Consider the following 14,637-nt stretch of genomic DNA (forward strand, 5'->3'; position numbering starts at 1 on the left):
ATCACTCACTAATTTCAATTCCAACTGAGTTCAGACTTTCCATTCCTGCATGCCTGGGCAATGTTTCTGTAGTGATGTTTCCTCCTGATTACGCACTCCACACGCTTCCATTTTGGTGCATCGTAATCAGTTTTAGAAGCGTCAGTATTGTTATGAAGCTTATTTTGTACTTGTCCTGATGAACCACTCCCTCTATGTCAGTTTGTAGAGGCATTCTTTGGAGGCTATCTTATTTCTCTGATCCACATTGGTAGTAGTTTACTGATGTGAAGAGCAGTATATTTTGTTGCAATTCATAAATGTTCCCTTTTCCTCCAATGAAAAAGGTACGAATTTCCATGAACTGAAATATTTGTGTGTGTTTTGGGCAATTTAAAAAGATTTCTGCTGTTTATTTGGTCTTTTCTGTTTAAGAGTTTAAAGTTTCATGTTTATCGTGGAAAACTGATAATAGAGCAGAAAACACTCCTCCTCCCCCAGCTGTGGCAAGTTGGTTTGTGTATTTTTTTAAAAAGAATCACTATTTATATAGTCTGGCTGATACATTCAGGTTCATTTGAAATTCAGTAGTTCTGTCCTTCTGTTTAATCTGTTCATCGGCACAAGGGGAAGTTTGAGACAGATGCCAAGCTCTCAGACCCCAACCTGTATGGACTCAGCTCCAGCTCTTACTAAAAAGAAGTTAAGCTTTCAGGGCCACAGACATCTTGAAGAAAATTAAAAAATAATGGGTGAGAGGAGGAATGATGTATTTGTGTTGTCAGCAGAATGGGATGGCATCATAGCTGTGGAATTTGGGATGTTTACTGTCCGTCAGAAATGCCTCCAGCAAAGAGCTGAATACCTTCTGTCGTCATTAGAGCAGAGTGATGTTTTGCAGGAACTGGCATATAATCAAGATACTGTTTTGTGAGTTAAATTTGAATCAGTTTCAAGCAGAAGTTAAATAATTGTCTTAGTGCTTGCTTCTCAGGGCACATCTACAGAATATCACTCGGAGTTCCTCAGGTCATGCAGCAGGGCCATTCCACAATCAGCCTATCTGTTTGTTTACGTGTCTGAAGGGTGACCTTGGTTCTTTTGCATTTTATATGGCTCTGACGTGTTATTCCATAAACATCAGAATTCATTTACATTCCCAAATCCATTCAGGCAGCCACAGGATACTTGCAGGTCAGGTAGTGAATAGAGAGAAAGTTGTATTTATGCATTAGCTTTAAACTGTAGGATTAGTGTATTTCTTTTTTTTTTTTTTTTTCCTTTCAGCTAGTACGCAATCTCCTTCATACATCCCAGAGGTCCATCAGAATGGGCATTCAAGTTTATATTCCTTTGCAATATATATTGTGTATTATTAAGGTGATTCACTGAGTCCCTGTGAAACTGATTCTGTTCTTAGTCTTTGGTATGAATCAAAGTTGCCTTTTTGACACCAGAATAAACTGTATAAGGAAAAGCAAAAGGAGACCCAGTTTCAAAGTACATTTTTTTGTTTCTGTGTGTAGATATTGCAATGATTGATTGACGTTTCACTCTTCTCTGTGGAAACTATTCTGTTATCTTCTGTATGTTTGCAGTGAAAATATAGTCATTATGCAACTTTTGTAATGTTATTGTAGCAATGTTGCTAATATTTCCAGTTCCCTTGAGGAGAGATACTCTGTGTTCAGGAGTGTTTTTTATAATACAGGGAATAGAATTTTGTATTTTAGCTCTGTATGGTATGATTTTGTTTTCAACCTGTGCCCAGTCACACCTGCAATCCATGCCGTCTTTGTTTAGAAACCAGAACATCATATGAAGTTTTTTGTCAGGACTTTGGTGTGTCACTGCAGAAAATAAGCATTTGGATTAACACTAGTTTCTGTCTCTGACAGGTCTTATGTCTCATCCTTGTCACTCCAGGATTGGGGTTAAGTGCAGAAACACCTGTTTTACCTTTGCTACTCATAAAATATTTGTTGGGTGCCACTATTTACACTTTGATAAAGTCTGTCTGTCTATTACCTAGCTACCTTCACAGCTACCTGTTTTCTAAACTGTCTGGATTTATGACGCCCTTCCTCCACTGACCTAAGCAAAGCTCCACACCTATGTTTTGAAAATCATTATATGCAGTTTACACCTGAGAAAATGAAGGCACATGGAGATTAAGCAGCTTTATTTGTATTTATTGCTGTCATTATTACTTTCTGTTTGTCAAGAGAACAGATGCAAGACTGTGAGTCAGGAACATCTTCAGAAATAGTTTCACAGAATAGTGGCAGCCAACTAGACTGGTTTTGATACTTTTCAGTTTAGTAGTTGTACTTTATCAGCTGATTATGAATGAGCTTTTCTAAACAGCTAAGTAATAAAACTTTTTTGCCACAAGAGGAAAGTTGGTTTTGGCTTTTTTTTTATATATATTTGTGAGCTTCCAATAGCTTGTTGTACCTCTGGTTATCTGTGCAGATTGCCAGCCTGACTTGAGGGAGGCTGCAGATGTATTCTAAAGCGCTCATGTGGATCCAGCTATGGTTGATGTGTTCATATATTGCCAGAAATGCTCAGAGATAGTTTCCAGGCCCTCTGGGAAGCAACTCGAGGAATAGCATTTGAGATGGATGTGAAGCATATTGTACTTTTTAACATTCTAGAACTGCTTTTTTCAGCCACTGAGGTACCAGGAAACAGTATAGATTCCAACTGAGCTTTCTTTACAGTTTGATTTTCCAGAAGTGTAATAAAAGTGCTTATTAACTTGTTTCAGAAACTTCAAAAAGTCCTATTTTCTGTTACTCTTAATTCTGACAAACCTAAGCCCTTTGGTCTGAAATTTTCCACCACCTTTCTGTGGAATATATATATATATATATACACACATATATATACATATGTAATGTTTATGCTAAAAATATTTCTTAATTTATGAAAGTAAATCCAAGGAAAAAACGTTATTAAAATGTTCTTGTACTATTTTCTTCAGAAATATGGGAACTCACTGTTTGGTAGGGGAGATACAAGTGTTTTTTGTTTTTTTTACTTCCTTGTGAGAATTCACCAAAGTTTTGCCAACTTACTAACCCTAGATTCTCTCAGGAGTGTATTTGTACACAGCCTGCTTCTTGCTGGGTTTGCAAGAGCCAAGTAGAATCTTTTGAGACAGTAACTTCTTGTGAATGCCAGGGACTGCCCCAGTCCTTGGCACCAGTGGTGAGAGCCAGGGGACATTAGTTGGTGCTCTGTGTTTGTGTCCTGTCAGGGAAAGGGAGGAAAAATACAGGGGAAGAAAAGTGGATGATAGAAAGACAGGGTGAGGAAGGCAAGAGCAGAAGGTGAAAGATGATGTGGAAATAGAGCAAAACAGGAGTAAGTGGAGTGGATATACATGCTAGAACACAGGGCGGATGACCAAGGAAAAAAAAAATTGTGGGAAGTAGTGGGTAACAGGGGCAGGATGAAGGAGAATAGCTGGAGGGGAAGGAGGGAGGAAAGAACTATGACAAGCAAAAGGAGTTTGGATGCTGAACAGGGACAGAGGTTTCTGATCTTTCAGATCTCTGTAGCCTTCACCAGCTACTCCGTTAGCTGAAGGGACAGTGGGTTGTGCAGGGCTGAGCATGGGCAAACAGATTCTTCTGGAATTGGTGGTGTGACTGTAACACACAGAAGATCAGCATAATTCTGTATGGTGGTACTTATATTCAAGATGCAGAACAAAGTCTAGGAAATAAAGATTTCTCTTTCTACATGACATATTTGATAGTTATAAAATTGGAATGCCTGTCTCTGAAAAGGTGGGAAGTGCCAGAGTTGTGCTTAGTCCTGCAGTCTTTGCTCAATCCTCTTGTCTTTTGGTACACAGTCAGACGGTATTTCTCAATGATAGAGTACCTTGATGAGAATGCTTTACTTTCCAGAGTCTCTGTGGACTTCCGTTGCTGATGGCAGAGTCAGACTGAGAATAGATAACTCATGTCCACAGACTCCCATAACAGTTCATCAGATGTTCAAGGAGAGCCTAGAAAAATATGGATCCCTTAATGCTTTGGCCAGCAAAAAGAATGGAAAGTGGGAGAAGATAACTTTTTCAGAGTATTATTGCCTCTCCAGGAAAGCGGCTAAGAGCTTCTTGAAGGTAGGTACAGGAAACAATACGAATTCCTTTTTCTCCTTAAAAAAACCCTCAACAACAAGAAAAACAAACAAAACAAAAAGACCCAATCCAAAACACAACATAAGAGGCCTCTCCCATTAATTGAAGGTGAGCACTCATATTTTTTATTGAAATAATAATGATGAAAATTGGTTTTGGTCAAAGAGATAACATTGCTTTCAAGGGAACTTGATTGCAAGTGAAGAGTGGCTGTGTTACAGTGTCTCACTGGGACATGAGTACAAAGGTCAGCATAAGGCCTTAAGATTTAGGAAAAAAAAATAGGTGAAAGCAGCACTGTCATGAATTTGGTGAGATAAAGACAAATTTTAAAATGTTCTAAACTTAGCATAAGGTTAGTACTCATTATGCACTTGTTCACGCTGAAAAGTTCTGGGTTTTGGGCCTTTCTGGACAGCAGAGCTCAGCCAGACAGGAGAAGGTAGTGGAAAGTTTAGATCATGTTAATTGTTGATAAATACTGGTTTTGCTCTAGATATCAACACAGAGATGTGTGTGGGCATGTCTTGTCAATACAGAAATAATAAGTAAATCAAACCCTGGTTTATATTTGTATGTATGTCTCATGCTATATGTTGCCCTCCGTTGTGCCTATATTAAATATTCTTATGCTTATTATTTTTAAGCTTGGTCTTGAACGATTCCACAGCGTAGCAATCCTTGGATTTAATTCTCCAGAATGGTTCATCTCAGCTGTTGGAGCTGTTTTTGCTGGGTAAGATTTTTTTGGTTTGGTTTCAAGGGGGATTTGGGGATTTCTGTTCTGCTAGGTCTGGAAATGTAGCAAATCAGTATTTGGTGTCCTATCTTGAAAATTGTGCTGCAGCTGATTAGCATGTTCAGCAACATACTAGAGTCTCACAGCTTTCGGTACATCTGAAATAGTCCAGACAGTCATAAATTGACCCTGTTTGCTGTGGGCTTAACTGTGACAGTCACGTAGAAGCTGTTGTACAGTATCTTATCCCTGGAAGATGTAGGAAACAGCTGAGACTCACAGTTTTATATTAATAATATTTGTCTACAGCGAGATATGTTCAAGTAGACGAAATGACAGATCAATACTAACTAGCCTGATTCCTTATGTCCTGATACCTGTTTATACAATTTAGATTTTGCCTCTTAAGCTGTTTCTGTGCCAGTGAAATTCAAATTGGTATCTGTGTGCAGCTTGAACAGAAAAAGGACATAAGTGGGTTTTTTTACCACTTCCTGAGCTAACTCTCATGTAGCCTCAAGTGGGTTAAAATGCTGAATCCTAGCCTGCGGCATCCTCTACTGAATAGAGTTCAGAGATTAGTTTTTGCAATATGCATATATCAGAGATATTCATGTATATCGGAATACTTGGAACAAACGTGACAGCTGCGCTGCTGTTTACTTCCACATCTTCATACTCTTTCAGCTTTCATCTGATCTCTATTATTCTCTTTCTTTTGATACTAAGTGCATATAATGTGTCTATGTATATAAATATATGTTCTTTTATATATATACATTTTTGATACAGAGGAATTGTCACAGGAATATATACAACCAATTCTCCAGAGGCTTGCCACTACATTGCTCATGACAGCAAAACCAATATCATGGTTGTGGAAAATCAGAAACAATTGGAGAAGATAATGCAGGTACCAGGTGGCTGAATGGTTACTTAAAAACCATAATTTTCCCAGTTCTCAATGCTGAATTGGTCCCAAATACCATATGCACTATCTGTATTGTGAAACCTTTCACAGGAGTGTTCTTATTCAGAAATTTGGTATCTGGTGTTTAAGCTATTGGGTAACTTGCAACTCTGTTCTCTATAGTCTCGGTGGCTTGTGTCTAAGCAGTTCTGATTCTCTCCAGCTCAGAGTTCACTGGCAGATTCACTGCAGACTTGCCTATATGGGATCAAACCCCCACATTTTAATCCCATATTTATAACATCACCGCATGATTCTGTTTGGAAAAACACGTAACAATTGAATAGAAGAGATCAGGATGATGCAAGTTTATAAAGGCCTTCCATATAAATAATAAGGATGGTAGTGTTCAGAATTTCCTCTTTCAAAATGTCATCTTTTCCTGCTTCTATCATTAACGATTAAGGTCACTGGTTTAACTGCACTTTGATAGCATGGTGGTTGACATGAGAAACTTCAGTGAGAAAGGAGGAGGCTCTTTAAGTGAACAGCCACAATTTTGACAAAACTCTTTGGCAGGTTTGAGTGGGTTTCTGCAAGGGTGACAGATTGAAAAACCAACTTGAGGGAAAGATCCCTGTTGCATGACTGGGAGGAGGAGCACAGGAGCAGAGGGGAGCTCCCTGAGAAGGGCTTGTCTGTCAGTAAGACGTTGAGGGAGGCCTGTGGCTGGAGCTGAGTCATCAAACTTGCACCAGACTGCACTGTTTGCTGATGCAGGGGGGCTCTCCATATGGAGTTTTCTGCCAAAAACATGTACCTGCCAGAGAGAACACATCCGTGGATGTTTTTCAAATTTTTTAGCCATAACTGCTTTATCCAACTGAGGGGTTTTTGAAACTTTTTTTCTGGAAGAACCCTAAACTGAAATAATATTTCAGTTACTTCTAATGGTATATACATAATGGCTACCATCAAGCCGCTGCCTTTGTGTTAGCACAGGTTGATCAGGTCAGTTCAGAATGTGATTAATTCAAAGGCACCTATGAGACACTGGGTCCCACCAAGTTCAGCGACATGAATGCTCTCTGCAGGCCGTGAAAAGCAGAGAAAGAACTACTGAAAGCAGCAGCCATTGCTGTCTGCCTGTAAGCCTGCAGCTTTGTATTTTTATTTATCTTTAAAAATGTGTGTATTAGCTTCCTTTCCTTTTTTTCTTTAAGGAGGTAGAACGTTTTTTTAGCAGTTTAACAACAGCTTTTGCTGTTGTTGTGGGACTTCTGCTGTCTTTATTGGTAACCACTGCGGCTAGGGTCAGCTTCTAGCTTGACTTGGACTGTTCCTTGATGGGCCCTTTGGTGCATTATGAGTAAGGATGCAGAGGAGCCATTTCTGATATACATATATATATATGCACACGTATATATGTATTTTTTTTTTAATCTTTTGACTGAAACTGGATTTTCTAGAGCACATGGTGTAGTGTCTCCTTCACACCTCTTCTTTTTTTGAGCCAGTTCGTTGTGAGTTTAGGGGAGAATATTTGAGGGTGGAGGGAAACAGGAGGTTTCTTGTGACTGTCAAGCCATTACAGTGTTGGCAGTATTTTAGTGGAACACCCTCCCGCCCCCAAGATATGAATAATAGATTTATTTTTTTTTTTTAAATCCGACAGATCTGGAATCGCTTGCCGTACTTGAAAGCTGTTGTGCTATATAAGGACTCCATTCCAGAGAGACACCCGAATTTGTATATGGTATGTGAATGCTACAACAGTTATAATTCACGAGGTATTATTTATTTGATGAATTTCTACTGTGTTTAATCTGTGAAGTGTCTACCATTTAGAATGCATTGCTGTGTTCCAGCAAACACGTTCAAAAGCTTCATCAGCTTTTCTGTTTAATTTACCTATAACTTGATGTTTGATACTTGACATTTAAAATTAGACCTGCCTTGCTGAACTGCCTGTCTTGTGTCTTCCTGGATTTTTACTTGACTGGATTAACAAAATGCTTATAGGCTTCAGGTGGGAATGTGTACTCTCAAACCGTTAAAAATAAAAGTCTTTCACTGGTGATAGTGAAAACTTCAGTTGTGGTTAGTTACATTGGATCCAAGAACATGAAAATGCCTGTACTTTTACAGATTATAGTTGTGTTTGGTTTGCACCAGATACTTCTCGTGACAGGCAACAGGTGAAGAAAAATAACTATGCACTACACAGAGGAGCACATTTGCTTAGTATATGTAGAATCTTTGTATCGCATGGTAAAAATGGGACAAAGCCAGGATCAGAAATTTCTGAGTGGTAGAAGTACAGCCTTTAATTTAAGAAATATGAGGACTGTAAGCAGAACAGATTTTTGTAAATGTGTTACTCCAATATATTTAAAAAATATAATTGGAAGAATACAAGAATACAAAAAGCAGAGTTTTAAGTGGGCTACAGATTATCAGATTCTGGGCTGAAAAATTTCCACTTGGGGGGAAAAAAAAAGATATTAATGAAGAGTGAACAGTGTAGAAATATTTTAAAATATTTGCAGTTTTGATAATCTGAGGGGTTACTAGGTACACAAGAGAAAATCTTCTGTGCTTGTTTTAATTATAGCTTCTTTTGCTGTGTTGAATAACATTACTGTTAATAATAAGCAGTTACGGTTACAATACTGTATGTACTGATATAGCATATGCCTTGGATCTCAGTACAATAAAAAGATTATTACAAAGATGGTCTTCGTATTTATATTTCTTAGTAAAAGGAATAAGTGCTGGCAATTAATTCTGGAACAACGTTCAGTTGCTGAAACCTAAATGCCTGAGAATTGATATATTTGAAAACACCCCTTTTCAGGTGTCATGTTGGACACGTTTTCTCAATGGAGGAGTGTAGCTGCGAGAGTGTCTGACAGCTGCCATAGTTTGTTGTCTAAAGGAAAAACCAGAGATCAAACCACCAAAGGCAGAAATGATTGTTTATTAGGTTTGATGTAAAGCAAACCGCCCAAACCACATGGCATTTGATAAAAGGGAATTGTGTTGCAAGTTGACAGCTAATACGTAATGAGCAGTTGCTGCAGAAAGGGCAGAGCCCTAGTTTGTTGGTCAGTGCCTGTTTCCAGAAGGCAAATGTGAAGTCAGTAGTGTGTGTGTCTGTTTGTTTGTACCTTTCACACTCTGTGGAACGGGAACACTGTCTGTTGCAGGTACTGTTCAGTAAACAAAGCCTAGGCAACAGATTCACAGTGGTTAACACATTCTAGTATGAGAATTCATTAAGGTCAGGAAAACAGGAACAACTGCTAAGTCACGTAGAAACAATTACATCCTTGACACCTCCAGACTTTCCAGGAGCTAGGGAAACTGATGCAGCCACATGCTGTGGGAAGGGATGTGAGAAATCCTCTGCTTGCTACAGAGCTGTGCATTGCACTGCCTCTCTTTTCAGAGATGTGGTTTGTTTGAAGAAAATATAAAACTGGTGATTGGTAATTAGAAGAATCCTTAGAACAGCCTTGCCACCCAAAAAAGAGGAAATCTAGGTGCCTCAGAGGATAACTACTGTAACCTTAGTAGCACACTGGTCTGAAGGAAACACTGAATTCCCCCTCAAGCACAGACTCTCCTTTTTTACCTCTGCTGTCCTTCGCATCCTCCCATTTACTGCTATGTGGTCCTGGATATATCCCCAAGAAATCATTGAAGAATGGAGGTGGTGCATCTTGCATTTGAATAACACAATTCTGTAGCACAGTATCAATCATCTGATTCCAATGGGAAACTGACAGTTTGGTTATTGACTTTCTTAAAAAAAAAAAATGTTATACTTGAGTCTTCAGTTAGCATTAAAGTCAATGGTACACATAGCAGCACATCAGGTGCATGCAATAGAAGTGTCTGGGAGCAGCCAGTATAACAGAGGATCAGGTTCAGCATTCTTCTGGGCCAATTTGTGCGGCACAAAAGTCCAGCATCATCAAAGGTTTAGCTCATTCTAGATTGAGCCAAATTTGAATGGAAGTTGTGACCAGCCTCATAGGCTCTGTTTGCTATAAAATAGCAGATAATTTGGGCAAACATTCACACATCTAGATGATGATGCTTTTGCAAAGCAGCTTTCATCCAATTGCTTTATATTTGTATAGAGGAGACGGAATTATAGATAGAATGCACAAGTATACTCTTACTTAAAAACAGTACATCCAGATTCCTTTAAATAAGACTCAGAATCATTCTAACAGCGTGACATAGTAACGGAATTTTAGCCTCTATGACTTGTCTGTAGTATCCGTCTTGGAGGAGGAATAGTGTTACCATTTCCTTCTTAGATCCTGAAAAGACACATGGCAGCACAATTTTAGATAGCCTATTTGCAATTAACACTTAAAGTTCTAAGCTAGTCCTATCCTATTTCTTACACAGGCAAGACCTGGCAAAACTTGCCTTGGCAACATGTTCAGAGCAAGGCACTGAATTCTTCTGCTGTTTTTGTAGTGCATCTTTCCCACTTGTAAGAAGCCATTTGATGTCCCGTGTTTTCTGTTACATGTTCTAGATGGAAGAGTTCCTGGAGTTGGGAGATGACATACCTGATGCTACTTTGGATTACATTATTAACTCCCAAAAGCCGAATCAGTGCTGTGTACTGATATACACATCCGGAACAACTGGGAAGCCAAAAGGAGCCATGCTGAGTCATGACAATGTATGTACTTTAGGCTCCTCCTTTAGCATAGAAATAGCAAAGTATGAGGATGTTTATGCCTGTGTTTTGAAATGGCTGGTACGTACGGGAGCCTTGAAATCCTTTTGCTTTTGAAACATGGGTAGTGTACTAGAAAGCAATATCCAAAATGTAGTCGGTTGTTTCTGGTAAGTATAAGCACGGTAGAGAATGAAACTCCATTCAGACAGGCACTTCACCAGGTTGAACAGTTCATGAGTATTTCTTTTTTTTATTCACTGGTTTTCTTGTGAGATATAATGCATATTTTCATAAAAATAATTCACAGATTGCCATAAAGTCTCTCAGGTGATGTCACAGGTCATTTTAAAAAAATTAATCGTATGTATCAGCCAACCACTATCAAAACTGCCTGATAGACTACTTTTGCAAATTTTATTAAAATAGGGGTGGATGTGTGTGCGTGTGTGTATTTTTTGGTTTTTGTTTTTTTGTTTTTTTTTTTTTTTTTTTTTTTTTTTACTTTGGCATTGTTATATTCCTAGACTTGTGTTCCTACATCTGTCACTGGAGGATAATACAACTCTAGTGCATAGTCCTGGTACTTAAAATAGCCTTACCTGCATTGTTTAGAACAGAAATTTTTCCAGTGATAGAGAAAAGCAAAGTCATTTGCAAAAAAGGACTTTCCTCAGAGGTCTGCTAGCAAAGATCTGGACTGTAGTTGTTTTGGGGGTTTATAAATTTAATTTTTTTTTTAAGGTGGCTGAGCGGGAGTGGAAAGTGGTGAGGAGCCTTTCTGAACACATAGGCAACTTGTGAAAAGGCTGGTCTAAGTTGTGGCCTCTCCTCTTAAAATAATGCAGAAGCTATTGCAGACATGCACGTTGTGAGGAGCAATTCACCCAAATGCAGGGAATCGGTACAGTAGTCTCTGGAAGCAGAACATAGTGGACTTGTTAGACAAAAAGACGGATCTGACATTGCAAATCCTATGCTCTTCCATCTCAAAGGAGTCTGGTGTCATTTCCATGTTAGCTGCCAAACTATTCCTGGCTGCTGATCACAAACAGGCTATTTTTATGTTGACTAACAGTGGAAAACATGCCTTGCCTGTAACCGTGCTGCTACCTTCTTTAGTCAAAAGATGTTTGCCACTGTCCATGTGCAAAACCAATGCTGAGTCAGTCATATATGCACCCACACAGATCTGCTGTGTGTGCCTGCGTGCTGTGAGGCTTGGATAAGGAGGATAAGCAATCAATGTAGCCACATCTCAAAGACATCCCATTCTGCCTGCTGTGTAATACAGTCTCCCATAGCCGCTTATCTAATGCTGCCATCTAAACTTAGAGTGGCCAGCCTTGACAGCATGCTGCTCCTTAAAAACCTCTCTTGAGAATTTGTATTTCCTTAGACCAAATGTGTCCTCGTACCTTCTAGTTTATTAAAAAGAAAAGGAGCTGTCAGGAACATACTGTGATAAGAAGTATTGTATGTAATTTGTATCTCTTCCCTACCATCTTGAATAATCTCATTTCTGTGTCCAGCCCTACCCATTTTAGATTACAGACTCCTCTGAGAAAGAGCTGTTTCTTTTTTGTATGTTTTGTTTTGTGGTGGTGGTTTTTTTTGCTGTGCACGTATATCTTCTGCCCTCCCATACCATCACATATATTTGTGAGTCTTCCATATGCTGTGTTCTGATAATGAAGATATGCATATTTAGCATCCTTGAACTGCATCTTCTGAGATCAGTCTGCTATGTTGTCAAAGATTGCAATGTCTTCAGCAATTTCTGTGAGCACAGATTTTTCATAGTTACACTAGCACAGCATGAGGATCCTTAAAAACTCACCATGCCTAATGTGTTTTATTTTTTATTTGAACAGATAACTTGGACATCAGCACATTGCAGCAGAGCAGGAGATATGCAACCTGCGGAGGTCCAGCAGGAGTCTATAGTCAGTTATCTCCCACTCAGCCACATAGCTGCACAGATATATGACCTGTGGACTGGAATCAAATGGGGAGAGCAAGTTTACTTTGCTGAGCCAGATGCTCTGAAGGTATCTGCCTTGTATTGCACCTAATTAAGCTTGCACTTCTTCCTTTTAGAACACATCCTAAGGAGAGAATATCTCTCTGAAGGAGAGAATATCACCTCTTTGAAGAGGTGCAGAAGATGAAGATTGAGACCCCATTATTGTAAGAATTAAATTAAAATATATAATCCAGATCCATAAGATTCTAATAAAGCAGAAGAATATGTATCCAAAGCAAAAGAAGTATAAGCAATTTTTGGAGGAAAGGGAGGCAGAAGGAACTAAACCACTGGTGTGTTTTCCTTCTTGTATACATACCTTCCCCGATGTGTCAGAGCTGGCACGTGTTAGTGCATGTGTCTGACTGAAGTAGGTTCAGGAGTCCTTCTTTATATCCTACATGTTTAGTGATGTTCTACATGTTAGCGTTGCAAGATGCAGGCTTCATCAACAAACCTCTTTATCACTGCTCTGGACCCTTTGCAATGTTTTGAAATGATGTAATGATTTTAACAGGGCAGCTTGATTGACACGCTAAAAGAAGTGCAGCCAACATCTCACATGGGAGTTCCCAGAGTATGGGAGAAAATTATGGAGAAATTAAAGGATGCTTCTGCTCAGTCAGGATTTATGAAGAAGAAAATCCTGTCGTGGGCTATGTCACTTAGTTTAGAGAGAAACCTAAACTGCTCAAGCAGGTATGTATTATAATGAGTGAGATTTCCATCACCCTGAAAGTAGGTATCTGCTTGTAATAAACTATTAAGCATCAGTGAGACTCTTCAATATAAATGGGTAAAATTTGGCCTGGCATTACAACAAATGTAATGCAAGAGGGAGGGTGTAGTTATCAATTACAGTGGCTGATTTTAAACACAGGTGGCTGTTAAAAAAGTGTCCCTCCATCCTCCCTGAGAACATACTCCCCCTAACACGTCCTCCAGCTCTGTGCCTTCCGTGAATTGAACTGGTTAATTTGCAGCTGGGAGAGTTCCTGATGCAGTGCACCATGTGACTGTGCAAGCGCTAGTTGCTGGTGTGAGGAAAGGGCATGAATTCAGAGGAGGTGTATGAGAGCAGGGGAATTTTAGGGGGCAGCCCAGACAGGCTGGCTCATGACAGTTTGGGGTATGCACCATGTGAGTAATAACAGCTCATCTGCACACAGAAGCTCAGCAACACCCCCCATGAGTTCTCTGAGCTTTAAGTACATTCTCTCTGTTCTGAATAACATTGGTGTTTTCCTCCATAAGATTACCCATATAAAGAACGTCGTATAAATTCAAATATTAACTAATTCACAATTCTTTCCTGCTCCAAAGTTCTTGAAAGCGTGGCACAATGAAGGGTGAAATTGCTTATAGAAAATGGTATTCCAAAAGATCGTTCAGTGATACTGCTTTGCTCGTCGGATCGTTCAGCTTCTTAGATAGGTCCTCCAAATTTCAGATTTTAGTGGTATACGTTCTCAGAGACACATTTAACTCCTACAGAATCAGGAATACATGAGCTTTGTTTTATACAACATGTTTTTATAGATTCTTTATGTATTGTCAGTATTCACATGCCTCAGGAATTGGGAGTTCACTAGCAATGAAAGACACTGAATAAATGAAAAAAGGACAAATATGTAACCTGTTCTTACTGATGTAACTTTTGTCAACACCTAAAACCAAATGGCAAATACATCTCTGAACAAAATTTGTGTCTGATTTTTGTTTTGGAAGTTTCATAGGTTGCTCTGGCTTACTGTCTCCCTCTCTTCTGTCTTTTGTACTCAGCAGTGATTTAAAGCAATTCTGGACAAGGTTAGCAGACTACTTAGTGCTTGCAAAAATACGCAATGCACTGGGTTTTTCTTCCTGTCAGAAGCACTTTTCTGGTGCTGCTCCTCTCAATACAGAAACACTGTATTTCTTCTTGGGTCTGAACATCACCCTGTATGAGGCCTATGGGATGAGTGAGACCACAGGCCCACATTGCCTATCTGGGCCCTATATTTACAGGCAGCACAGGTAACTTTACTACTTTTTTTTTTTTTTTTAAATGGTATATTTCATTATATCTATGAGAATAGTTTTTACTAAGTTCAGCAAAGATCTTATCGCTTATTTTATT

The 14,637-nt window shown here is 39.0% G+C and overlaps 1 protein-coding gene across 5 annotated transcripts in view; it reads left to right on the forward strand.

Moving 5' to 3' along the window:
* The window catches only part of ACSBG1 (acyl-CoA synthetase bubblegum family member 1), a 39,960-nt gene that overhangs the window by 19,837 nt on the left and 5,486 nt on the right, over positions 1 to 14,637 (forward strand). For 4 of the 5 annotated variants that reach the window (XM_063346174.1, XM_063346171.1, XM_063346170.1 and 1 more), the window contains exons 3-10: positions 3,903 to 4,120; positions 4,786 to 4,874; positions 5,670 to 5,790; positions 7,463 to 7,543; positions 10,346 to 10,495; positions 12,367 to 12,543; positions 13,036 to 13,217; positions 14,301 to 14,534. In XM_063346174.1, coding sequence (XP_063202244.1) covers positions 3,989 to 4,120; positions 4,786 to 4,874; positions 5,670 to 5,790; positions 7,463 to 7,543; positions 10,346 to 10,495; positions 12,367 to 12,543; positions 13,036 to 13,217; positions 14,301 to 14,534 — 1,166 coding nt within the window. In that variant the 5' untranslated portion in view covers positions 3,903 to 3,988. The remainder of the gene's footprint in view (positions 1 to 3,902; positions 4,121 to 4,785; positions 4,875 to 5,669; positions 5,791 to 7,462; positions 7,544 to 10,345; positions 10,496 to 12,366; positions 12,544 to 13,035; positions 13,218 to 14,300; positions 14,535 to 14,637) is intronic. The other variant, XM_063346172.1, reaches the window with a different exon arrangement.

This window comes from Chroicocephalus ridibundus, chromosome 9 (assembly GCF_963924245.1).
Source record: "Chroicocephalus ridibundus chromosome 9, bChrRid1.1, whole genome shotgun sequence".
Classification (NCBI taxonomy): Eukaryota; Metazoa; Chordata; class Aves; order Charadriiformes; family Laridae; genus Chroicocephalus; species Chroicocephalus ridibundus.